Genomic DNA, 27,146 nt, shown 5'->3' with positions numbered 1-27,146 from the left:
GTCCCGAGATTCGATCTCCGTGGCCCGAAACCACAGCTCTTCCTCCGGGGGTGGCCCTCAGGGCGTCCGGGGCCACCACAGCCTGGCCCTCCCCCAACCACAGCCCAGCCACAGCCCGCTCCGTGGTTTCCCGAACGAACGCTCCGCTGGCAGCAGCTTTCACCATAACAGCCCCCACAGGGGGCTGCCGGTCAATGTTCCCTGCTGGGTCCTCAGGTCCTTTAAAGCGGAAGGTGGCTGAGGTCCAAGGGGGGCCGTGGGCTGCTCCCTCCCCTTCCCCGCCCCCCCCCCCCGCCCTCACCCCCATAAATGACCTCTGTGTTTATCTCACACCGGCCACAGCACGTCATTTCAGCTTAATTTTATTTCCTCTTATAAATGGGCACAGCACGGGGCGTGTTAAAAAACCAACAAAAAACCCAAACGGTTCCTTCGCGGGCCTGGGACAGGGGGGCACCCACGGGGGCAGGCGCCTTGGTCGTTCTCCAGTCTTCCTCCTCGACTCCTCCTTAACGTTTTGGCCATGAACTCAGGGTGGGGGTGGTTAATCAACAGGTTATGGAGGGGCAGGGGGCAGGGAGGGCCCGGGGAGGGAGGGACAGACCCCCACCCGCCCCGGGACAGGTCCTCGGAGGGCTCTGTACAGGGGGAGGACGCATGGGAGGGACAGTCTTCGGGGGGCTCCCTGGAGCCACGCTGCCTACAGAAAGTATGTACATGCATTCGCCGCGCCGGGCCGGGGGCACTGCGCTGCCGGGTGGGCACCCAGGGGTGCTGGGCCGTCAGCCCTCAGGCAGTGACTCCGGGCCCGGTCTCAGCATCTCTGTCCATCTGTACAGTTTGTGAGCTCCTATTTACAGGCAGGAGGCCTGGAAAGCAAGTCCAGGGTGGTGGCTGCCAGGAGAAACTCAGAGAGCTGAGGCGGCGGCAGCCATTCCTGCCCGGAAGACAGGTGTGTTTGCTCCCTGTGCCCAGGGCCCCAGCTGGAGGCTGGGACAGAGGACTGTGCCAACCCCAGGGGGGTCCAGCGCTGAGCATCCCAGGCCACCGCCCGCAGACCTGCCTGGCCCAGCCTTTCGGTGAGGTGCTCCCTCTGGCCCCTGGGAAGACAGAGCCCGGCTCCAGACACCACAACTGGGGGTGGGGCCAACCTTCCCCTCCCAGCCAGGCCCCAGGGAGGTCCCCAATCCACCGTGATCCCCCTCCTTTGGCATCGGCCATGCTTCCAGGGAAGGCCAGGGCCCACCAGACACCCTCCCCGGGAGCACGGGGGTGTCTGGGGATCTGGGCAGGCCCTGCCCCCACATTGCACCTAGGAGAGCACCAGCTCATCCTTTGAACCGACCTCGTGGATCGCCTTGCCCGCCTCGGGCTGGCTGGAGTGAACTTGGGCTGGCAAGACCGTTGGATTGCCTAAGGATAAGGCCTGCACAGTGCCCAGGGCTCAGTGGAGGCCCTCAGCCTCTCCTCTCGAATGCTACGGGCGCAGAGAAGAGGTCGGGGCCAGAAGGTAACGCCCCAAGTTAGAAGCCAGGCCCTGAAGTGACCCACGCAGGCCACCCAAGCCCCCTCCAGCCAGTCCGAGCCCGTCACGCATCCTACGCTGGACCCGCCCCCATCCCGCCACAGGTCTCTGGTTTCCCAGCCTCGGCCTGCCCAGGCCTTCTCACCAGAGCTGCTGTCCCAAGACAGCAACCCGCCAGGGACCAGGGGAGGATGGGGCTGGGGCCTTGGTGCCATCCATCCGGGCCCCAGCCCTTCCTCTCCAGGGGTAATCGAGGCCAGGTCACCGTCAACAGTTTGTGGTCCTGGATGCCTCTCCCCATCACATCCCCCTCCAAGGCTGGGACCAGCTGGATTCCTCACAAGGCCCCCGGCCCCGCTGAGATGGGTTTGGGGTCTGCAAGATGGAGCCCCAGCCTGGGAAGAGGAGGAGGGTGAGCAGACAGGCCGTGGAAGCCCGGAGCCTCGCCCTCACCGCTGCAGGCACCCCGCCCTCACCCAGCAGAAGTCTGCTGCCGGTGCATCTTGAAAAGGGAACGGAAATAAAACCTGGGGTCCTGGCTTCCACCTGGGTTGCAGGTGAGGGGTGGGGGTGTGAGCACCAGCCAGCTACCGAGCAGACCACACCCCAGGCTCCAAGAGCCCACAAAGGAGAATTGTGACCCCACCTTTAAAACAGCCCCACTTGCAAGGGAAAAGAAGGGGGAGGTGGGCTGGGGGCCATGACACCCGTCCCCACCTGCTCTCAGCCCTCAGCCTGGGGCAGGGCGTCTGGATGGGCAGCTTCCAACTGCAGGTCTATCCAGCTGCAGCCGGAACTGCCAAGTTGTTTGGCCAAATACGCAGACAAGGTGTCAATGGGGGATGCCCAGGGAGGACCCTGGGCAGGGCTGAGGGGAGAGGGTGCAGAGGGCCCGGGCAGCAGGGCCCACCCTCACAGGCACTTTGGAGACTTGTGTCCTGGGAGGTAGTCAGCCCCTAGCTCAGAGCAGGAGGGGGGTGCAGGGAGGCCAGGAGCCAGACCACCTGCTCCCTCTCCCCCACCCCCACCCTCACCCGAGGCCTTTGGTCCTGGGAGATCCATGCCCCCTCCCCAGCCCTAGAATCCCAGGAACCAGCCTGCCTTCCTAAGCAAGGCTCCCTGCGAGCGGGGGCCTGGCCCCACACCAACCCCTTTGCAGGCTGGGGTGTGCAATGCTCTGAGGGGCCTCGTGGCATCTCCTCCCACGCGCTTTACGGGAAAGGCCAGTGCCCACCGGCCTTCCTCCAGCGTGAGCAGGCTGTGTGGGATGAGGCTGCATCCACGTGGGATTTGTGTCTGACACACCGGGGTTGGTGGCAAGTGGTTGGCGGGGGAGTCTATGGTGAGGGACTGAGTCTGACGGGGCAACTCGGGGGACCCAATATGGGCTGACTGCTGGGCCTGGTTCCACCCTCCCAGCGAGCCTGAAAGCTAGAGGACAGCGTGCCTGGTGCCGGATTGTGTGCACGTGAGTGAAGAGACACAGTGAGGGCAGCTGGCCACGCCGCCACCAGTGGGTGGCAGTGACTTGTGACTTGCATTGTCGTAGGCAGTCGGGGGTGCGTGAGAAACACGTGAGAAGAAACGTCTTTGGGAGGATGTGTGTCTGTGACCTATCTGGGCTGGCGGGGTGGTGTCAAGATGGCGTACGGTTTTGTCATTTCGTGCGTCGGTCTTTGGATGTGACAACATGTGTGACCTTGTGGGAGATGGTGTCTGTGCAGAGTCCACTTGCAAGAGGGAGGTACGAGCCCAGCCCGGCTCACCAGTGACTGCCAGGGCACTCTTGGGAAGCTAATTCCTCAGGGACAGACTGGGAAAGAGGTGAAACCTTCGGGTGCATGTGCAGTGGGTGCGGTGAGGGCTGAGTGAACCCACAACCGGGGCAGGCCAGGACAAAACACACTGCAACAAGGGGCACACTCTTACCCGGGTATCAAGGGGCCCTGGGAAGAAGCAACAGGTGGCAGTGTCTCCATTTCAAGGGCTGAGCTTATAAAGGCTTGTCCTGGAAACTAGCCTGAGTCCCTCTCTGCCCTTAAAAGAAGATCTCAGCAAAGCCCTGTGGGGCCAGGTTGGAGTTCAGGCCCAACCCAAGCCCCACCCTTTCTTCCACCAACCAATCAGGAGCTTCTTTCCTGCTACCCATCTGACACGAGGTCCTGAAGCCCCAGGCGAGTGGAAGACAAAAGATGAGCTCGTAAGGGCACAGTCTAGGGCAGAGGACAGTGTCCCCTGAGCCTTGGGGAAGATCTGTGTGAGGCTGACAGTCTGGGCAGACCTTGCGAGGGTGGGCAAAGATGGACTGGGGCCAGGCTTTCTCCCAGGCCCCGTCCGAGGCCAGGGCTGGTGGAACAGGCTGGGGACTGGGCAGAGGGGCGACGCTGAGGCTCTGGGGAGGCACTGTGGCTCCGCTAGGCGTAGAACTCCTCCTGCTTGTCAGGCTTCTGGTATGTGACGCTCGCCTGCTTGGGCTCCTCCAGAGTGTAGCTGCCCTCGTCTTTCTTCTTCATGCGGTAGATGAGCAGGGTGACCAGGAAGGCGGCGAAGAGGGCGCCCACCACCCCACCCACAATCACAGCTGTGGAGAAAGAGAGCAGAGGTCATGTCCAGAGGAGGGAGTTGGGCTGGGGGACGGGGGGAGAGGAGGTATGGCTTGGAGCCGAGGGGAGTGCCTAAGGAGAGGGGCAATGGCCTGAGGGAAAGGGGCAAGAGTGGGGAGAGGGCTAGGGGACTGGAATCTGAGACTAGAGTTGCTGCCATTGGTAGCCCTCACTGCAGCCTGGCCAGGTCTAGTTGCCTACCACACACTAACCCATCGAAGCCTCGTACAGCTCAAGGTTGGGGCTGTGGTCCCCATCGTCAGGGGAAAGATGCTCCAGTATTTCCTATACCGTTAGGAAAGAACAACTCTGCCAACTCAACTACCACCCATCCCAACCAGAGGCGTTAACGTATGAACAGATGTGCACTAAGAATTTAGTGCAAAACGATGATCTCCATTCTACAGAGGATGAAAGGGGAGCCTTGGGAGGGGAAGGACCTGCCCGAGGCCACACTGCTCCTCCTCAGTGGGGAGTGGGGAGTGGGGACTGGACCTTGTGTCCAGACTCTTCAGGAGCCTCAGCCAGGGCAGGTCCTCAGTGACTGGGGTCAAGGCTAGGGGCAGATCAAGTTAACGAATGGGCTCAGAAATCAAGACCCAAGGAGGAAGGTCCAGTGTGGCCCAAAAAAAAACGGGGGTCAAGGGCCAAGACTGAACTGGGGACAGCGGGTGCTGAGGAAGGTGCTGAAGGTAACATGAAGTCAGAGTCAGGCCCTGAGATGGGTGAAGGTCGAGGGCAGGTCCTGGGTAACTAGGCTCCTAGGAAACTCACACCCTGACCACCGTCCAGGGCTCCTGGAGGGCAAACCGAGGCCCAGCCAGCTGCCCCACCCTGAGCTCCTCCTGGGCCCATGTCTCACCTACAAGCACCTCCTTCCTCTCCAGGATGCTCTTCTGCGGCAGCTGAGCGGCCGAACTGCCCGAGTCGATGGCATTGTCCAGGAGGCCAGGGCCGGGGCGGGCCCCCTTGGGCAGCGTCCCAGGTGGAGGCGATGGCTTAGCCGCAGCCCCGCCCACGGCCACCACCTCATTGGCCGTGTCCGGCTGCGTGGTCTCTTCCTCTGGCAGCTCAAAGTCCCCGCTCGGCCCCCCACTCACTGGCACCTCCGGCTCATCCCGGGTCGTGGTCAGCAGGGACTCTGGAGTTGGGGTCTGTAGAGAGGATGGCATGAGCCCAGGCGCCAGACCCAGCACCCCCTGCCACAGGGCAGCCGCACACATACACACACGCACACACGCACACACACACACACAGTGGACTAGCACTTACCTAGCACCCTCTGTGCAGGCACTGTGCCAAGCACATTATGAGCATTTACCCTCATATGAAGGAAGTATTGTGAAGCCCAATTCACAGAACAGGAAATAGGCTCAGGAGGAAAGCTTCTTCCACAGCCAGTAAGTGGAAGCAGCAGAACTGAAATGCACATCTATCCAACGCCAGCATCTGTGTTCCTCACCATTTCCTGCTACACTGGCTCTGTTCTCCCCTGGCCACCTACTGTCCCCATCCCAGCTCCGTCACGTCCCCTTCCCACTGCCTTGGGGGACTGAGTGTCTATTCTGGGACTTCTGGGTGCAGCTGGGACACACTTGGACCGGGTCCCCAGTCCACATGCCTGAGGTGGAGGTGAGTCGCTTAGTCTAGAGGGGAGTCTGAGAGCACAACTGCAGAGTGTGATGCCCCGTGGGGCCAGGTGTCCGGTGTGAGAGAGAGGAGAAGGCACAGGTCAAGTACACAGCACTGAGCTTCAACCCAGCGACAAGGGGTCCCCAGGGGCAGGCTGCTCACTCAGACACCTTCAGACTAACACCACCACCAGTGCTATGACAATAATACAGAAACACGTGTTTTGTTGACCGCGGCCAGGCATTGTCCTCAGCCCGGTGGATATGTCAGGGAACTTAATTCTCTCAGCACTATGATTTGCATCCTTATTTTCTCCTTTCACAGATAAAGAACCAGAGGTACAGTCCTAGCTGGTTTGGCTCAGTGGATAAGAGTGTCGGCCTTCGGACTGAAGGGTCCCAGGTTCGATTCCGGTCAAGGGCACATGCCCGAGTTGCAGGCTTGATCCCCAGTAGGGGGCGTGCAGGAGGCAGCCGATCAATGATTCTCATCATTGATGTATTTCTCTCTCTCTCCCTTCCTCTCTGAAATAATTTTTTTTTAATTTTTTTTTTTTTTAAAGAAACAGAAGTATAGAAGATATAGAAAGGTTCGATGGCTTCCTGAAGTCCCGTGGCTAAAAGTGGCAGAGGAATTCTGACCTCGGCTGCCTGGGTCCCGAGTCTGCGCTGTTAACAGAACACGCAGGCCCTGGACACACATCACACACATCCCCACCAGCACACACATCACCCTGTTCCTTCCGAATATTCTAACACCCGGCCTGATCTCTCTTCCATCCCCCTCCCTCTCACCCTCCATCCTCATCCTGTGACTCACACCCAGCAGGGGCACTCCAGCCACATCCCTCTCTCGCCCTCCCCATCCAGTCTGGCTCATCTCCAGAACCTTCCCATCCTCACCTCTGCCCGGCTCCATGCCCCGTCCCCAGACCCCGGCCCCCTCCTCTGCTCTCACTCCCTGTCCTCCCCCTGGCTTACCTGAGCCACCTCGGTTGGTCCGGGGGCAGTGGTCCCCAGGGGCAGGGTGCTCTGCTCTGGGGTGCCAGGCTCCTGGGTGGCAGCTGGCCTGGAGGGAAGGGCCCTTGGCCTGGAGGTAGCTGAACTGACCAGCCTGGGTGTTGGGGCCTCAGTGTCCAAGACAGCTGCCGTGGTGGGAGGGGAGGGCGCCTCTGGGGTTGTGGCCGGGGCCGTGGCCGCCGTGGTCAGGGGGAGAGGAAGCAGCCTCCGTACGCCGGTGGTCCTTTCGACAGAGGTGGTGGCCGTGGGAGGGGGTGCTGCGGGGATGCTGGGAGCGGCGGTGGCCGCCGTGGCCGGCACCAAGGCCACGGTCGGGGCCCCTGTGGTGGTGGCGGCGGTGGTGGCCATGGGAGTGGAGATGGCGGTGGCTCTCCGGCTGGGCTCTTCTGGGACCTCCGTCACCACCGGGAGGCTCGTGGCTGGCTCTGGTGTGGGGCGCTCGGAGGGGAGCTCTTCCAACGGGGTGCCCACGGGCTGGACGTCCACGGTAGGCAGCACGGCCGGTGTGGTGGACACTGCCAGGGCCACGTCTGGGCTGAGCCGCATGGCCGTCTCAATGCCTGACTCCTGCTCGAAGTCTGAGGGGTGGGGAGAGGAGAGAGCTAGGGATCCGGGCATGGGGAGCCCAGGGAAGCAATGGCCATCCGTGATGAGCTCCCAACCCTCACTCCTTGCACGGTGCTCCCAGGACAAGAGGAGGGAGAGGGGGAAGGCAGAGTCTGGCCAGGGGTTACCAGGCGGCTGCTCCCCTGCTCCTCTCTGCCTAGCCCCAAGTTCCTCGAGGGGACCGTCTCCTCCAGGAAGCCCTCTCTGACTGCCCCAGCCACCCAGCCTGGAGCTTCTCACAGGCTGAACCAGGCAGTGGGAGGGCCGACTGGCCGCAAAGCTCACCAGAGGTTGGGGCAGCAGGGGAAGGGCATTCTGGGAGGAGGCTCCCTGAGGCACAGGCAGAGGGCAGGGGTAGAACGAGAGCTTCCTACAAGGGAACGCTTGAGCGATCTGGGGGACTCAAGCCTCGTCAAGTGGAAGGGACTTGGGTGGAAATGAGGAGAAAGAAGCTGCAGGCAGCTCCTCGGGGCTGAACCAGGCGCAGGAGGAGCGAGGAGGGGCCGCGAGGTTGGGAGTGGAGGCCGGACCCATCAGAGATGAAGTTAATGAAAATGAACTGGCAAGAGGCTTTGAAGAGTGAGCTAAGTGAGGAGACAGGTGGCGGCGGAGGGCCAGTTCTGTGGACGCACACCTCCCACCGCCTCCCGAGGCCCGTCCTGTCCTCTCCCTGGGCTCAGACCCAGCCACACCGCGCAGAGCTCCCTCTCCGTGCCAGAATCCTACGCGGAAGCCCTCCAGACTCCGCAAAGAAGGTGCATAGACTCTGAGAGGCCAGACTATTATGATCTCTGAACGAATAATAATCTGGCCACTCAGAGTGTGTGTGTGTGTGTGTGTGTGTGTGTGTGTACATATATACATATGCACACATATATACATACATATATACACATATACACGGATATATATCGGATATATATATATATATATATATATATATATATATATATAATAGAGGCCTGGTGCATGAATTCGTGCATGGGTGGGGTCCAGCCAGCCTGGCCAGGGGGAGAGGACAGGGTCAGTTGGCCAGCCTGCCTGCTGGTCTAATTCCTGGTCGAGGGGATAATTTGCATATTAGCCTTTTACTACATAGGATATACACTGAGTGGCCAGATGATTATGTGCTCAGGGATCGCTCTGTGTACATCACCTCTCACAGATAAGTCTCTGAGAGGAAAGGCTTTATAAAGGTGCTGCGGCTGTTGGGTGGTGAAGCTGGGATTTGAACCCACACTACTCCGCTGGCCCTTCCCAGGTGGGCGAGGACTTGCCCCGCCAAGTTCCCCCGAGTGCTGGAGCAGCACTGAACACCGGGCTCCTGGGGGGTGTCGGTTCCCACCGGGAGGCGAGGACACAGAGCAGAGCCGAGGGAGCTGCGAGTCCTGAGCTGCGAGTCCTGGGCGTGGAGGCCGTAGGGCCCTGGTTCCATCCCCAGGACAACTGGCCCTCCGGGAGCGTGAGGCCCACGGGCACCCCAGCCTGGCCTCCCCTCCTCCCCCCGACCGCCTCAGTGAGCCTGCGGGGCCCTGTGGCCTGGGACCAGCCTTGCGTGGGGACAGGAGGCAGACTGACGTGGCCAGCCCGCCCCGCTCGCACGAAGGGAAGGGGCGGTACTTACAGCCCGAGCCGGACCCCGAATACAGGTCGTCCAGCTCGTCGTCGGGAAAGGAGTCGTCGTCCCCGGAGCCCTCCAGGTCCACGGGCCGCTCAAAGTTCTCGCTGCGCCAGCGCTGCGTCTGCGGAGGGCGGACAGGGGCCTGGGCTCAGCGCGGAGGCCGCAGGCCGGACACCCCCACGGGGACAGAGGGGCACAGAGGGGCGGTGCCGGGCGTGGCCTCCAGGTGGGCGGAGCCGGTGGGCGTGGTTACCACTTCCTGCCCGCCCGCCCGGGGGCCAGGGGAGCAGCCCGGGGGCCAGGGGAGCAGCCCGTCCTGCTGACCGCCACCACGGAGGACCCACCGCTGCGCTGCCCCCGGATCAGAACCACTGGGCGGCAGAAGCAGGGTTAGAGCCGGAATGCTGGATGTGAGTCCTGGCTGCACCACTTACTACATCTGTGCCGGACGTGGGGCGAGTTACTTGGTCTCTCTGTGCCTTAGTTTACTCATTACTCAGAGCCAACAGCATCTGCCCTGTCCCGTAACGTGCTAAGAGGTGTGCAGGGCTGAGCACCTCGTATACAGCAGGTGCTCGGCACAGGCTAGTGCTACCCTCCACGTGGGCCCTCTTCCAGAGGACAGAGCGGAGGCCCAGGGGCCCCAGATGTGACCGTCAGACGTCAGATGTGGCTTGGGACCCAGCGTCTTACACCTTGAAAATCCAGACAGGACCATCAGCCCCAGCAGACAGGACCATCAGCCCCAGCAGACAGGCATGGCGCTGCTGAGATCTGGGGCTCTGGGAGGGAATTTCCATGGATAAATTTCCATGGATAGGGGGGACAGGCTCCAGCCCTAGGTCCTCCCCCAAACTAGAGGTCAGCTCCTCTCACCTCCCCACAAAGGATCTCAAAGGCGGAGTCAGCTCAGGGCCTGAGGCTGCCCCGGGGTCTCTGGGGGTCAGGAGAGCAGAGAGGGGCTCCTCCCAGGGTCCAGCTCACCAGGCCCAAGACTCCGCCACAATCAGAACCTGGGGAGACGGAGAACTGGGGCTCCTGGGTCCTTCCTGCAACCCTGGGCTGGGAGCCGCACTGAGACATCCAAGACAGGCCTGCAACCCCCCCCCCCCCCCAGAGGAGCAGGCTCGGCCCACCTCCGGCCACACCTTGACCTGATTCCAGACGGAGCCCAGCCGCAGCGCCTGCCCCTGAGGGCTTTCCAGAGGAAGGCGAGACTGACTCCTGCTGCTCAGAGCGGGAGGTTCGCACTGGAGTCTTCACAGAACACACAGAGGCTCGGGGACACACACACACACACACACACACACACAGCCTGTGCTTTGGCGCTGGTCCTGCCGCCTCCAGCCTCATCCAGGTCCCTCTGCACAGCCCATCACCGGTTCCAGCCGCCCTGGCCCCTCCGTGTCTGGCACAGGCCTGGTCTCTGCTGCCTCTTCCTCACACCATTCCCTCCACCTAGAACACTCTTCCTTCTCCATCTCTGTGCCACAAACCCCTTGCCCTTTCTTCCGAGAAGCCCTCCTGGTTTATCTTCCAGAGTGTTTCCTGCTGCTGGATTCACCTCTGTCACTGCTCTGAGCTGTGGCAGGTGAGACAGGGCGCGCTGAGGCTGGAGAAGGCTCACAGAGGCCTCCCGTGGCCACCTGATGGCTTTGAGTGCAGGCCGGGCACCCGCACCGTCCGGCTGGCATGGAAGCCATGCAGGGCATGTGAGCAGCAGAGGGACTGGATTAGCCCTCACCCGCCCTGACAGGCCCCTATGGAGTTCACACAGAGCCAGAGAGAGGATCCCAAGCCCAGCTCCCTGCCCGCCTCCACCACCTGCTCCAGAGCCCTACCCAGGCAGGGCGGGAGCCTGGGCAGGGGGCCAGGAGATCCCCCTCCCCGGCCCCGCCCCTGTTACCCCCACCACCACCACCACCACACACACAGTCTCAGAGTAATGAATTAATCAGTGTTTACTTGCTACCAGTGAGTCATGGAGTGGAACAATTAGTGTAATTGCTCTCGTGACTAATTGCTGGGCTTCCTCCTCTGAGACATTCCAGGGGCTCAGCGCGCACCCACCGACCAACTTTCCCCAGCTCCCGGCTCCACCGCCCCCACCCTCCCCCCACCCAGCCCAGAACAACCCCGAGCCCCCCCCCCCCACACCCACCCTGGGGTGAGAAGGCTAAAAGGAAGGCTCCCCACACTGCCAGCCTCCGAACCTGGGCCAGCTGAGCCAGAGTCCCTGGGAGACTCTGCTCAGTTCTGAGGCAAATTACCTGAAGCCAGAGACTCGGCTCCTGCCCAGGCCGCCCAGCGGGACGGGGACTGAGTGGGACCAGGGCTCAGCCTCCACTCCTGGGTGGGGCCACCCTCACTGTCTTTCCATCTTTCCAGGCAGGCCAGAGAGCTCTTTGGCTGGGAGGAGAGATTCTGAGAAGTCTGTGGTCCCCAGGGACTTCCAAACAGGGGTGAATGTGAGAGCCAAAGCAGGGCAGCCTATGGCGCCTCGGTGACAAGTGCCACACAGCAGCCCCGAAACCCTGACCCCAGAAAGACCTGCAGAAAAATCCAGAGACCCCCCCACCCCAAAGCCACACAGACCCTTGAAATGAAACACAGAGACACCCAGAAACACAGAGAAGACATATACAGACACACACTCACCTAAAGGCAGCCACAGAGGGTAGCGTGTGTTGGCGTGTCTTTGGGCACAAATAGGCACGTGCATGGGGGGCGGGCACTGGGTAAGGGGTGCATACAGTGTAGCTCTGAGGCTCAGAGACAAGCGTGGAGCCTCCTGTGAACCCATCAGCCTCCACGCAGGTAGCTCTCACCTAGATACCATTCATCCCCAGATCAGTAGCCATTGACATGACAACCGTTACCATGACGACCATCTCCTCCATGCTAAGGACCAGGAGCTCCAGCTCCCCACAGGGCGGGGGGTGGGGGGGAGCAGGAGAGGGAGAGATCACGGAGGAACAGAGAGGATGGCAGGGAGGGGGGAGGGCAGAGCCATGGGGCGAAGAGGCGGGGACAGCGAAGGCCAGGGGTCAGGAGTCCGGGGGGCGGGAGGGGGAAGAGTGGAGGGAGAGAATTCTCTCACATCTTAATTTAGACTCACACTCACCAGACAAAGCTGGGGAAGGGGCCACCTCGGTGATTTTCCAAACCTGCGTCCAGGAGAGCATTCTTTCCAGAAAATACGCAGCCCCTCGATGGGGGTGGGGGGGAGGGAGGGTGGCCAATAGCGCGGTCGCCCCTGAACTTGCCCTGGGAAGCTAGGCGCTGGGAGCCCCTGCAGGGGTGGGAGGTGGGACGCAGAATGCCATCTTGCCCAGCACCTCCCCCCAAGGTGACCGAGTGCCAGCGCTACCCGTCCCCGGGCCAGTGGGGCCCGCCCGGGTGCTGCTGTGGCTGCGGCTCCCAGGGGGACAAAAGGGCAGAGGGAAAAGATGGGGGCGGAGAACAGCCTGGGAGGCAGCAGGGAAAGCCTCAAAAGTCACAAAATGCCAGAGGAGGGCGGTGACAAACAGCCTGTGACCCCCAAATGACCTCTCATTTGCATGCCCATGCATAATTAGCATGATAATTATTCCATTCCCTTAAAGGAGAACTGATTCAGAATGCCCAGGATCCTTTGGCCTCCCCATGACCCTCACTGAACTCCTCCTCCAGGTAAACTCACACTCTCCTATGCCTCACACACACACACACACACACACACACACACACACGCACGCACACGCACACGCACACTGCGGCTAACAGACAATCCAGTGCCATTCTCATGCACACTCCACACACACATCCCAGCACACACAGCCACGCCCTATAAAACACACAGCTATGCCCTCATACTCCGGCGTGCACACACATAGTAATTATGGGCAATGTTTGCTGACCCCAACCTGCGTGCCTACCTTAGCGCTTAGACAACAGAGCCACGTGGGAAGTGGGTGACCATCCCATGATCGCCCACGTACTACACCCCTAGCTACATGTGCAAATGTGCGCGCGCGCACACACACACACAAATGCACCCTGTCCACACCTACCACACCACGAATGCCTCACACAACCTCAGCACCATCTCATCACTTCACCCGGGGCACCCACCGTCCCCTCCCTGTCCCACCACTCACCGCACACATCCCTTCGGAGGGACGCCTGCGGGCTGACACCGAGCCCCGACTTGGAAACGCCTGTTTGCACCCCCACCCCTTACACACAGACACGGAGAGGGTGCCTACAGCAGAAGCATGACCTCTGCTTCCCACATGGCCAGTCCCAGGAGCAATCAGCCAACCGGAGGCCCCTGGGCAGCCAGTGAGGGTCTGAGACCCCCGTGGAGCCGCCACAGCGTCCCTGCCCACCGGCTCTGCCCACCGCAGCCGAGGGCCGCCCTGCCCGGTGCCTCCTCCGGCCCTCACGGCCGCCCAAAGCTCAACTGTCCCCATTGCATAGGCGCAGACACCGGGGCTGAGGCACCAACAGGTCCTCGGTCTCTGGAACCCTTGCCCAGGGCCGTCCCCAACCCGCGGCTTACCCAGGGCTCCGGCACCCATGACCCACGGCCCCCGCACCCCTGCATGACCCCAGCTCAGAACCACCAGAGCCATCCACACACACGCAATGTCTATGCACACTGTGCACACACTCTAGCACCCAACAAACACCCCACCTGCTCTCACGCACCATCTTACCCACACGTTCCTGAAGGCGCCCGCCCCACCCTATGCATGACCCCTCTCTGCTGCCCCCAACCAGCCCCGGACACCTGCAGCCCAGCCCCCTCCACACATGGGCACCGTGCATGACACCTGACACATTCAAGCACAGACAATGCCAGGGGGACGTGGTGGCACCCTTCCCAGTGGACTGACACGGCCCTGTCCTCTTTCCTCACGTCCCCTCATCACCCACCATTCCTCACCCTGGAGGCACCTCAGGCCCCCCCAGCAGCCAGAGGGCTCCCCTCGCTCACCACTCACCCCTACAGAACCCTCCCCACAGAGTGTCAGGTGAGGCACCGAAGCAGCTGGATGTCAGGTAAGCCTCCTTGCTTCACAGCCACGCACTGAGGATGGTGGACGCCGTCCAGGAGAAAGCCGGGCACCTCCCTCTGCCCGCAGCCTTCTGCCAAGACCAGAGGTCCGGGTCTCTCATGCCCAACCCCCACCACCAGTCCTCCAACAGGACAGCACAGAGGGGAGGCCAGAATGGATCAGCGCTTCCCTTGCTACTCAAGGGAAAGCAGGCAAGCCACTTAAGCTCTGCAACCTCAGTTTTCTCATCTGTAAAATGGGGATAATAACAGGATGCCGCTCACAGACTTGCCAGGAGAATCAAATAAGATCATGCAGGCAGCTGAAGCCGGTTTGGCTCAGTGGATAGAGCGTCGGCCTGCAGACTAAAAGGTCCCAGGTTCGATTCTGGTCAAGGGCATGTACCTTGGTTGTGGGCACATCCCCAGTAAGGGGTGTGCAAGAGGCAGCTGATGGATGTTTCTCTCTCATCGATGTTTCTAACTCTATCTCTCTCTCTTCCTCTCTATAAAAAATCAATAAAATATATTTTTAAAAGTAAAATAAAATAAAAATAAATAAAATAGGCAGTTGTCTTAAAAAAAAAAAAAAAAAAAAGATCATGTAGGTAATGAGCCGAGCACTGGACCCAACACCTGGACCTGAGCCAGTCAGTGTAGCTGTGATTATTGTTAGATAGATGTCCATATTTCTATCATCGCTGTTTCTGAAGACCTGACCTCAGTGAGGCCTCCCCATCCTCATGGGGGGATAGAATCGGGACGACGGCACTGCAAATGAGGGTACAAACGCCCAGAGAGGCTGAGAGGCCTTGCCACGGCCACCCAGCAGGGGAGAGAGCAGAGGGAGAAAAGGAGAGGCGGGTGAGGGGAGAGGGTGAGTTACAGACACAGACGCAGACGCACAAATTAGGTCGGCTGGCAGGCCGCCGGGAGCCGACACCCTGTGAGCGCTAACCACGCTGCCAACGCCGGGAATAAACGCTGTGATTAATTCTGCGTGAGCTTCCCTCCCGGCGTTAGCCAGACGCAGGCACCGCTCTCCTGGCGGCTGGCGGGTGAGCAGGGGCTGGGATCCCAGCTTCAGACTCAGTCTTGGGTTCATGTCCAACTCTGCTTATTGGCTGGGTGACTCTGAGCAAGTTATTTAACTTCTCTGGGCAGCTAGTTTAAGACGTCCTGCTTTGGGCGGGACAGTCCCGACTTTTTAACAATTTGTCCCTCGTCCGAAGCCGTTTTAAAAAAGTTTTAAATCAGCCGAGACCGGTTTGGCTCAATGGATAGAGTGTCAGCTTGGGGACTGAAGGGACCCGGGTTCGATTCCGGTCAAGGGCATGTACCTTGGTTGCGGGCATATCCCCAGTAGGGGGTGTGCAAGAGGCAGCTGATCGATGACTCTCTCTCATCGATGTTTCTAACTCTCTATCTCTCACTTCCTCTCTGTACAAAATCAATAAAAAATATTAAAAAAAAAAAAAAGTTTTAAATCAGGACGTCCTTACTCTAGTTCAGGATCAGTGTTTCCCAAAGTGTGGTACGCGAACCCCCAGGGGTACGGGAAGAGGTTGGTGGGGGTACGCGTTGCACCGGAGTTTGGTGGGGAATTAGCTGCGCCTAAGCCTACGTTCTCATGAGTACGAGGGGTACTCAGCGTTACGAAAATTATAGAAGGGGGTACACATGTCAAAGGTTTGGGAAACCCTGCTAGTTGGTTAAATGGGGACAATAATAATGCATATCCCGTAGAGCAGCTGTGAGAGTCACGAGAGATAACGCACCAGACAAGGAGCTGGCCACCTGTTGGTATTTCCACCTTCCCGCCTCCGGGCTCAGGACTAAACCATAAGGCCCGAGTGACCACGGATTGTAACTCTCCCATCTCACAGATGTGGAAACTGAGGCCCCAGGAGGGGAACAGGGGCAGGGTGGGGAATGACCACATGAAGCAGCACTCAGAGAGGTAAGGTGATCTGTCCAAAGACACACGGGACTTAGCCACCAGCTCCTGGGAGCAGGCGGTCTGTGCAGAGAGAGACCCGTGGATCCGCCTGGGCTTCCTCCCCGCCAGTCCCCGTCCCCAAAAACCCTCGGCGCTGTGCGAACCCGGTGCCCCTCACGCTCAGCAGCTCCAGCCCGGAGACCGGAGCGTCACCGCGGGAATGTGGGCCTGGGCCAGGCTCCGGGCAGCGGGACAGCCCGGGCTACACAATGGACGGCCTGGCCCGGGGAGGGGAAGCCATGGTCTCCGCCCCCGCCCGGCCACAGCTGCCCTGGCCGGGGACCAGCTCCCACCGCATTCACTGGCTGCTGGAGGGGGTGAGGGGCGGGAAGGCTGCATCTGCTGGGGAAGGGGCCCCAGAACCCAGGACCCAGCCTGGAAGTGACAGACCATCCCCCCAGAAAACGATCAGCCCTAGCCAGTGTGGCTCCACTGGTGTGGCACCCTCCTGAGCACCGAAAGGTTGCCGGTTTGATTCCCGGGCAGGACACACGCCCAGGTTGCGGACATGCAGGATTCCCGGTGGTGGACATGCAGGAGGCAGCTGATCTATGTTTCGCTCTCACACCAATGTTTCACTCTCTCTCCCTCTCCTTTCCTCTATCAATAAATATATATATATATATATATATTTTTTTTTTTCTTTCTTTCTTTCTTTCTTTCTTTCTTTTAAAAGCCCAGGCATGCATTGTCACTGACACACCCTCTCTCCACTCTGATTCTCAACCCCTCCCCCCACCCCCAGACCTTCCGCAGGGCAGCTCTGAGGACAGGAAATACCCCTTTGGGCCCATCTCGTCTCAGCCAGCTGCTCTGCAGAGAACATCCTGGACATCTTGGCAGCGGAGGCCTCCCCACCCCACACCCCAACTCCATCAGCTCCAGCCCGCCTCCTCCACCACTCTCTCTCTCCACTGCCCACCCCACGGCCTCACCACCCTCTCAGAACTCCCCTCCCCACGGGCACTGCCCTCCTCCATGCCCACCCTGGGCCAGACAGGAGAGCAGGTAACGTCCCAGCTCAGGAGGCCACGGCCCCTGGGACCCGACAGTCTCCTTCTCCCCTCTCAGCACTCCCCTTGCCCCATCTGTAAAATGAACAGTCGAGCTGGATGCTCTAAGGCAGTGGTCGGCAACCTTTGGCCTCTTGAGTGTTCTGACACCACTTCTTCAAAAGAAGACTCGCCCAGGCCGAAAACCGATTTCGGCAAATGGGCCTTGAAGTTTCAATCACACTGGACGTGCGTGCCCGCACGTGGTGTTTTGTGGAAGAGCCACACTCAAGGGGCCAAAGAGCCGCATGTGGCTCGTGAGCCGCGGTTGGCCGACCACTGCTCTAAGGGCCTTTTTGATCCTGACGCTCTGGACATCTAAAAAGTCAACGTTGCTGGGCCGGCGGGGCTCAGTGGTTGAGCATCAACCTATAAACCAGGAGGTCACAGTTCAATTCCCGGTCAGAGCACATGCCCGGGTTGCGGGCTCGATCCCCAGTGTGGCGACGGAGGGAGGCAGCCAATCAATAAATCTCGCTCACGTTTCTATCTCTCTATCCCTCTCCCTTCTTCCCTGAAATCAATAAAAATGTATTTTCAGCCCTAACCGGTTTGGCTCTATCATCAGCCTGGAGACCGAAGGGTCCCAGGTTCGATTCCGGTCAAGGGAGTGTACCTTGGTTGCGGGCACATCCCCAGAGGCAGCTGATCGGTGTTTCTCTCTCATTGATGTTCCTAACTCTCTATCCCTCGCCCTTCCTCTCTGTAAAAAATCGATAAAATAAATATATTTTTAAAAAAATAAAAAATACGTATGTTTTCAAAATAAATAAAAAGTCAGCCCTCACTGGAAAAACCTACATTCCCAACAAGAGGGGCCTAGTTGAATCAGTGAGGGCCAGCCCCGCCCGGGAATATTATGCAGCATCAGTAACGGGGTTCTCACAAATCCACGCCGCTGAGTCGGGTCTTTCAAAGGCCTCTGTGCACATCGGAGGCTTTTATTTTTTCCTTATTTCGAAGGATAATTGAGGACGCGGGTCCGCATGCCCGGTTGTCAGGATGCTGTGTCTCCACACCTGGTGGCTGGGGCAGGCCCTTCCCTCTCAGCCGGGTTTGCCCGGTAAACAAAGGCAGCCACCACCTCTGGGGGGTTCGAGGCAAAAGACCAGGTGCCCACGCGTTAATGAATTGCACAACCAACGCTGGCTATTAATACTATCATCATCGAGTTCTGAAAAGGAAGTTACAACAAATAAATAAAGACCCTGATCCTGACTCGATCGTGCTTTGATGAACTCACTGCCTTCAAGGCTCCACGCAGAATTCCACCGGTGGCTCCCAGCACTCTCTCCGGCAGCCGGACTGCAGACCGCTTCCCATTTTTTGCTCAGGGCCTGGGTGTGAACCTGCCAATTTTCCACCGTGAGCTCCGGGTGCTGTGATCACTGGGAGAGCCCTGCCCTTCTGAGCGCCCAGCTCTGCCCCCTCCGGCCTGCGAAGCTCCCCGGCCCCTCATTCTGCCGAGGCCCTGTGGGGCCTGCCCCAGAGGAAACCGAGGAGCAAACAGAGGAACCGGCAGAGGAAACAGCACGGGAGCCTGGAGGGAGCCGGCGGGCCCGGCGGCCGGGCCCAGCGCCGGGCCTCACTGCAGACGGGCTGCCTGGCAGGGCCCGGCCGCCCCCTCCCTGGCATCGACGTGGCGGGCGGCCACGTTGGCCCGCAGCACCAGACGCCTCCCCCGCCCGCCGTCTCCTCCCGCCGGCCCAGTTCCCGGCCCTGCCACCCCCGCCAGCCCTGGTCAGGGTGCTGGCTGGCCACCCAGAGCTCACGCTGTCACCTAGGGCTCGCCGGAGGGTGACAACGAAACCCTGGGAAAGCCAGCCCCCGCCCCAGCCCGAGGCTGGGACCCTCCTCCCTTCCCGCTCCATCACTTCCCAGCCACCTGCCCTCGCAGCCCCCCTCGGCCGCCCGGAGTCACACTGCCCGTTTGTTCCTGTCCCCCAGCTCGTGCCCGAGCCAGGACCACCCACTGAGGCCCCGGGCAGACTCAGCAGCCTCCTCCCCGGCTGCCCACCCCCCGTGCTCCTCCCACACGGAACCCTTTATGGTTCTGGGAACGCAGGCACTTTCAGGCTTCCCACGTGCCAGTCCCGCTTCCCGGAACACCCTTCCCCGTCTCTGCCGCCAGCACCTACTCAGTGCAAGCAGTATGTACAAGCACCTACTCTGTGCCAAGCGCTGTTCTGGGCGCTTGGGGTCCCACGGTGAGCGTGTCGGGAATGTGCTCGGTCAGCGCCAACCGCACCCACCCCCTGCCCAGGGGGAGTCAGGGGCCCCTGCTTGGGGACGCCACCTCCACTGTGCGGTCATCCATCTGCGGTCATCACCAGCCACGCTCCCGCCGTGCACATGGGCCCCTCCCACCGCGGCTCACGGAGCCCACGCCGCCCCCGGGCAGCGAGCGCGGTGCCCATCCGAGGTGGGCGACAGCAGGATCTGGCCCCTGGCCTCACTGACACCAGGTCCTGTGCTCAGCAAATCCCCGAGCCCCTGAGAGTGCATGCAGGCTCCCAGGGTGTGACACAACCCTCATTTCACGGGGCTCTTAGCCAGAGAGCCTGGGCCATTCCATCCCGTCCCACGAACAACAGTTACAGCCGGCACTCGGGAGCATTCGCCGTGGGCCAGGCTCTCCGTACGTGCACTGCCTCGTTTCTCTCACCACGAGGCACTGCTATGCCCATTCCGCGGATGGGCACACCGAAGTCCAGAGAGGTAAAGCAACTGGCCCAACGCCACACAGCAACGGGGCCCTACTTGAACCCTGGATCAGCTGTGCCTTAAAGGCCAGGCCCTCTGTACTGCAGTGCACACCACCTCTCAGCCCTCACCAATATCCCCCCCCAGAGAGCTCCCCAAGGGGGAGCAGGTGTCAGAGGCCACACAGCCCCTCCTATCCCTGAACCGGGGCCCTGCACAGAGACACCAGACAGACGGACGAACGTCTGGGGATGAGCAGACAGGGAGGTCAGCCCCTGCTCCCATGGCAGGTGGCCTGGCTCAGGTGAGTGGCCCCACCCAGCACCCCATGGCTAGCCAGCAGGTGACTAGGATGGACCCTCCAGGCTCTGCAAACCATTCCTGCCAACAAGCGGGCAAGGGCCCACCCATTCCGGGGGCCTGTACGCCTCCAAGGGACACTCCAGTGTGGGTTAGCTATTCCCCCTCCCCAGCTCGCGGGGCGGGGCCTCCGTGTGCCCTCTGACAAGACGGGACAATGACTCCCAGCTCACGGAGGTGCCAGCTATGAGGTCGGAGCAGGTCCTGCACTGAGTAGGTGCCAGGACATGACACAGAGCCACTACTCAGAGCTCCTTTCCTGCCTGACCTCCAGGTCCACCCGAGTGACCCCACACCCGTCCCTGTCATGACCAGGGCTGCCTTGGAGCTCACCGCCGCCTGAAATTAGCTTGTTTACTGTCTGACGTCCGGCTCCCCTCCAGGGGCTCCTGGGAGCGGTGGCTGCGCCCGCCGAGGCCACGCCCAGGCCCCGGGCGCCCAGAGTATTCCTGGGATATAGTCGACCCCCATCGATATTTGTTCAATGAACACTGGGAGTGGGATCGCCCACTTCCTGCCCCCGGTCACCGCAGTCCTGGGCCGTGCCCTGTCCTCTGGCCTGGCTCCCCGTGTGTGAAACCAGGGCTTTGGGCCAAGGTTCTCTCTGGGGCCCCCAAAACCCAATAACAGGACCCCAACGGAGCTGGGAGGAGGAAAGAGAAATTGAGACCGATGTCAACCTATTTTTTCATGAAACGACTATGCAAATTATATGCAAAGCATGCAGATGAGCAAGCTCCCAGGAGAACCTACAATTCTGGCCACTTTACGAACAGGCTTGGGCTGGGTAGAAAGTAGTATTGACTGAGTCCTACTAAGCGCCAGGCCCCTTACCGACGGAGCCAGGTGAGATGGGCCTCCGTAGACTTAGAGAGGCCGTGCAGCTTGTGGAAGGCCGCAGAGAAACTAGCTTGAGCATCAGGATAGGGGTGACGGAGGGGCAAGGCCCGGGGGGGTGCAGGGGAAGAGGCTGAGAGAGCAGATGGAAGCCCCAGGCCATGTGTGTGGCTCCCATGCCCACAGGGCCTGAGGGGAGATCAGCCCAAAGGGCAGAAGGATCCTGGAGGCTCTCTGGAGCCAGGTGAGGGGGCTGCAGGGACCTCACCAGCCCACGGAACAGCCCTGCTGGAGCCTGCCCAAGCCACGCCCAGCCCTTCCAGCTGTGCTGGCCACTCCACGTGGCTCCGGCATCCTCCCCAGAGCCTCCCAGGCACATGCCAGCCTCACCCTGAGGTCACACAACGCGCACACACACTCCTACAACATTCCCGTCTGCGCGCGCGTGTGTCCGGCTCCCGAGCAGCGGGGCTGTGGCCCCCCTCACCTTCCCGGTTGCTAGGTTACTTAGAACCAGCACGAACGAACACAGGGTGAGATGTGACCCCCACCCCCACCAGCGGCTGCCCCCTGGCTTCTGAGCGGCTCCACTTCAAGACCAGGCGCGAGCGAGCCATGGGCCCCCAGGACCGCCACCACCATTGCCCCGATGGGAAACTGAGACGCAGAGCCTGGAATCAGACACAAAAACAAAAACCCCGGGGAGACGGGCATCGCCCCCAGAGACCCGCCCGGGCCACTCTGGTCTCCAGGGCCACCGCCCGCCCACGATGACACTCGGTGAGGCGCAGCGTGGCTCAGGAAAGGGACGGGACGGGCTGCGGCCCCACCCTCACCCTCGTCCCTTGAATCCCGGGAGGCAGGCAGGGCCTTGTCAAATATAGACGCCCTAAAAATACCTCCTGAGACGAAGCCGGTTTGGCTCAGTGGTAGAGAGTCGGTCTGAGGACTGAAAGGTCCCAGGTTCGATTCCGGTCAAGGGCATGTACCTTGGTTGCGGGCACATCCCCGGTAGGGGGTGTGCAAGAGGCAGCTGGTCGATGTATCTCTCTCATCGATGTTTCTAGCTCTCTATCCCTCTCCCTTCCTCTCTGTAAAAAATCAATAAAATATATATTTTTTAAAAATACCTCTGAAGGATGAATGGGAGCAAGAACGAATGTACAGAAGTCCGAAGCGCCGGCGAGGCTGTGGAGAAACCGGAGCCCTCGCGCTCCGCCGGTGGGGACGGAAAATGGTGCGGCCGCGTTGGAAAACAGTCTGGCGGTTCCTCAAAAGCCTAAACACAGCCCCCACCGCATCCGGCGATCCCACTCCTCAGGTGCCCGCCTCTCCCAGGGAACGGGAGACCTATGTCCACACGCCTTCTTAAATGGCAGCATTATTCATGACGGCCCACGCGTGCAAACAGCCCCTGCTCATCCACGGAGGGGTCGGCAGAAGGTGGGCTGCCCGTGCAATGGAATCTTTTTTAAAAGGAAGCGAGTGCTGCCAGATGGGGAACCCGGGGCACATTATGTTCAGGGGAAGAAGTCAGTCGCAAGAGGACCACATATGACATGTTCCCGTTTACGTGCGATGTCCAAGACGGGCAAACCCACAGAGACAGGAAGTCAGTCAGATGGCCTAGGGCTGGGGCATTGGGGAGAAGTAGGGAGTGACTGCTAATAGGTGTAGGGTTCGGGGTTTTTTGGAGGGATGGTGGGGGGGAGGGGTTGGAAATATATAAAATTGATGGTGACCTGGCTGGCATGGCTCAGTGGTTGAGCATCGACCTATGAAACAAGGAGGTCACAGTCCAATTCCCAGTCAGGATACATGCCCAGGTTGCAGGCTCCATCCCCAGTAGGGGGCGTGCAAGAGGCAGCCAAGCAATGATTCTCTCTCATCATTGATGTTTCTATCTCTTTCCCTCTCCCTTCGTCTCTGAAATCAATAAAAAAAAAAAATGGTGGTGTTTTGTTTTTTTTAAATTGATGGTGGTTTGTACAACTCTATCAGTAGGCTAAATTATATGCGTCAGATGGGTGAATTGCATGGTAGGTGAGTTAAATTTCAATAAACCTTTTGTTTAGAAAAAAAATAAGAAGGAATGTGGGAGTCAGGTTCAGAGAGGGCCAGGAAGCTGCCCAGGGTCACACAGCAGAGCTTGGACTCACATATTCACCTGGGAGCGGCGGTGAACCTTATCCCTGCTCCCCTCCCCTCCCCTCTCCTCCCCAGCGCCCAGGTCCCTGGGCAAACACTGGCTCTGCAGGCCAGGGCGGGAGCGGCCGGCACAGCACCCTCCTCAGTGTTTGTCAAAGGCCGCTCTGTCAGGTGGGACCACAGGAAGAGGGCAGGCTTGGCCCAGAATAACCCACGCGGAGGGCGGCCACTCTAAACCCAGGCCGGCTGCCACCTCCACTCCTACACCCAGCCTGCCCGCTCCAGCTCTCAGAGGTCCTCAGATGCCCCCGCCCTGGCCCTCCGGCCCTGGGGCTGGCCCCTGGCTCCCTCAGGAAGAGGCATGAGGGCACGTCCCTGCCAGGGAAGCGGACGGGATGGTGGCAGGGCCCAGCGTTGAAGCACATCCGAATCTGACAACAAGTCTCCCTGCCTCCCTTCCCCTCCCCCCCCCCCCCCCGCCCGCCCCTGTGGCTGTCTAGGGCGGCCGTGAGGGCAGACACGTCTCTGGGGCCCACCCCTCCTTCCCTGTCCTGCCGCCACTTGGCTCCCGGGCACCGGCCTCCGCCCAGCCCAGCTGGCAGCCACCGAGCCCCCGGCTGGTTTCCGCTTCCAAGTCTCTGCTCAGAGGCCCGTCTGTCCCAACGGCTGGGCCAGCCTCTGTCTGGCAGGTGTTCAGTCCCCACAAACCCCAACTAGGACAAACTCAGGCAAGAAGCCTGTGCCCCTCAGTCCCCTGCCTCCAGCCCACTGCCTCGGTGACCTTCCCATCCTGGCTCTGGCTCTGGTCCCTGTCTAGTCGCTAAGAGGGGAAGAGATGGCCCTAACCAGGTGGCTCAGTTGGTTGGAGTGTCGTCCTATATAATAAAAGGCTAATATGCAAATTGTACCCTGGGGAGTTCGAATGGGAGTCTGGGAATTCAATCACTCGCTATGACATGCACTGACCACCAGGGGGCAGCGCAGAACACAGCAGGTGACCAGCAGCAACAGTGGGGGCACTGAGGGAGCCAGGGAAGCAGGAGGCCAGGAGGCCGGGAGGCAGAGAACCTGATAGTCCCTGGTCACTGGCCAGGCCTGAGGACCCTACCCATGCACAAATTTCATGCACTGGGCCTCTAGTTTCATATATATATCAAAAGGTTGTGGGTTTGATTCCCAGTCAGGGTGCATGCAGGAAGTAACTGACTGATGTTTCTCTCACATCAATGTTTCTCTCTCTCTCTCTCTCTCTCTCTCTCTCTCTCTCTCTCTCTCTCTCTCTCTCTCTCTCTCTGTCTGTCTTCCACCCCCTTCCACTCTCCTTCTCTCTCTCTCAAATCAAGAAACATATCCTTGGGTGAGGATTTTATTAAAACGAGGGAAAGAGGTGACCTCACAGCCTTACAGAGCAGACTGCAGGGCGAGGCCACAAAGGGTCTTGAGGAGGGAAGCTGAGAATTCCACAAGGTCCCTCAGCCCCCCAGTCCCAGCGCTGGGGTAGAGGGAGCCCCAGAAAACCCCAGAGCACCACGTCCTCCCCGACATCACCGCCAGCCTCCTGTGGGCCCCGCACATCCCTCTGCCCAGCCAGCCCATGCTTAGCCCCCTGTCTTTCCGCAGAGCCCCTCCCACGGAGCTCAGCCAGAGGAGGCCAAACGCCCATTAGGAATTAGGGACCCTGAGTGTCTGGCCCCAGGTGCCCTGCAACCCAGCGACCAGGTCACATGTCACTCAAACGTGACCTCCCTGACCACACCCTCCTTCAGGTCTCAGCCCACACACCACCTGACCCTCCACAAGCAGGGTCAGAGGTCAGAGGCCGCAGCCCTGGGCTCCTACCTCCATCAGAGCCCCAATCATGCCAGCTTGCCTCGGCCCCTGCGGGAAACTCCATCAGGGCCAGCCCCAGCCTGACCAGGGCCCAGGGAGGCCCACATGCACGAGCCCTCGACGGTCCGGCCCCGTGTCTGTCTGGGGGGGAGACGAACCTGACTGGAGAAGCCGGCCTCCAAGCTGGACATCAGCAAGGGGCTGCTCCTGGAGCCCAGTCGTCTTCCCCAAACCCCAGGACGAGGACAGGGTGGCGACGGTCACCTCTGTGGGGACACAGCCTCTCATCCCCACTGCCCCATTCGTATCAGTCCTGGGCACCAGCTCCGGGCACTGCACCATGCTGGGCCTGGGCCGAGTGAGCCCTCGTGCTCGCAATGACCCCGCAGTAAGAGGGTCACCGTCAGCTTTACCGAGGGGACACGAGTGCGGTGAGCTGCCCCAGCCGCCCCGTGGACGCAGAGGCGGCAGTCAGGGCCCCAGCGGGCCGGTGCCCGGGCCGCCCTCTCTGCGCCGTCCCTCATGGCCACCCCGTACGGACACACAGACGTGCCTGTGTATCTCCCTCCAATGCCCAGCTCAGGCCTCACCGCCTGCGGGAAGCTCCCCATCCCAACCTTGTCTCGGTGACGCCCCTCCCTGCTCAAGGCCCCAAAGGCAGCATCCTGGGGTTCGGCCTCACCCTCCCACCGGTCCCGAAATGCTCTGATCAGAGTGCGGGATGCCGCGTGCTTAAGGTCGACTCAGGGGCTCAATGACGGGCCGCCTCCCCTGGCCTCTCTGACCCGCTGTCACATTCCTCAGGGACACACACCCCCTCCTGCTCCCCGCACATCTGCACCCCCGGGGTGAAGTCTGCCGGCGCCTGGAGGTCAGGCAGAAGACAAAGCCCTGAGGCCTCTGCACCCGCCCCGCCCCCTTAATCACTGCTGAGGCGGCAGGTGATCAGCCGCCCCTCTGGCCTGGGCTCCCTAGACTCGGGGATTAAGGGCTGGGATTAAGGACGGACACATTCCTGGTAGCTTAGAGTCCCAGATGTGTGTGTGCAGTGGGGAGAGGGGAGCGGGTTGTGGGCGTGCACACGCAGGTACATCCGTGCAAGCACATCCAGGGGTGTTTCTGGGCATGCGTGCAGATACATCTGTGCATGTACCCCTGCGGGCTGTCAGGTGGCTCAGATGCCTGTGTGGGCCTGGGTGCGTGCAGGTGAGTGTGGGGTGGGGGTGGGGGGGCGCAGAGTGTGTATTTCCCTGTCTCTGTGTGTCCAGGTATCTGTGCAGGCCTGTGTCTCCACATGTGTGCACAGGACAAGGGTGTGTGCTCAGGACAGCGTGTTACTTCATATACACAAATGGTCTGCAGGGGTGCACACTTCTACGTGTGCCTCGACTCCCCTGAGGTAGGGGGTGTCTCCAACCTCCTCCACTATCCTCCCAGGAGCTGCGAACACCTTGCCCACCTACCGGCTGGGGCCAGGCCCCCTGCAGCTGAGAAAGCGGAGACAGCCATTTTGGGGACTCGTGGAACTCCTTCTCCGGGAACTGAGATCACCCCCAAAAGCCTCCCAGCCCCACTCCTCCCATGAGCACAGGAGTCAGCCAGGCCAGGGCTCCGCTCCCAGAGGCACCGGGACCACAGCTGTGGGGGAGCCGCTCTCCGCTCAGCCCTGGGGGACCCCGAACAGCCGGCTCCGCCCTTGGGCTGTGTCGTCCTGTGAACAGCAAGGTGAGGGGCCCGCTTCCTGTGGCCTGGAGTCCTCGGAACTACACTTCTGGAGCGGGGGAGGGGGAAGGCAGTGAGAGGTCTCCAGCCCTGACCCACCACCCCTCGGCCCCTGAGGCCCAGGTCCCAGGACTCCTCCGGGCCTGGCCCCACTGAGCGGAGAGGTTCCAGCCAGTCAGGCGGGAGGGAGGCAGAGGCCTCTGGGGAGCAGGCAGGAGGAAGAATCGAGGTTGGGAAGCAGGGGTGCAGGGAGCAGACAGAGGAGGAGGAGGGTAGGTGTGCAGTGGGGAAGGAGGTGGCGGGCGGAGGGGGAAGGTCTCTTGTAACCAAGCCTGTGCCTCCACCATCTCCGGGACGTCCACCCTCTAAAAGGTGGAATCCAGCCGAAACTGGTTTGGCTCAATGGATAGAGCGTCGGCTTGGGGACTGAAAGGTCCCGGGTTCGATT

At 60.7% G+C, this 27,146-nt stretch overlaps 1 protein-coding gene across 1 annotated transcript in view; it reads right to left on the bottom strand.

The window, feature by feature from the left end:
* Window positions 1–346: 346 nt before the first annotated feature.
* The window catches only part of SDC3 (syndecan 3), a 37,991-nt gene continuing 11,191 nt past the window's right edge, over window positions 347–27,146 (bottom strand). The window contains exons 2-5 of the mRNA XM_084873103.1: window positions 9,010–9,127; window positions 6,741–7,357; window positions 4,991–5,282; window positions 347–4,106 (exon numbers count right to left, since the gene is read on the bottom strand). Coding sequence (XP_084729229.1) covers window positions 3,940–4,106; window positions 4,991–5,282; window positions 6,741–7,357; window positions 9,010–9,127 — 1,194 coding nt within the window. The 3' untranslated portion in view covers window positions 347–3,939. The remainder of the gene's footprint in view (window positions 4,107–4,990; window positions 5,283–6,740; window positions 7,358–9,009; window positions 9,128–27,146) is intronic.

Source organism: Pipistrellus hanaki (assembly GCF_964339955.1).
Source record: "Pipistrellus hanaki genome assembly, chromosome: 2".
NCBI lineage: Eukaryota > Metazoa > Chordata > Mammalia > Chiroptera > Vespertilionidae > Pipistrellus > Pipistrellus hanaki.
The sequence above is the reverse complement of the archived record's forward strand: the minus strand, read 5'-3'. Positions and strand labels throughout refer to the sequence as shown.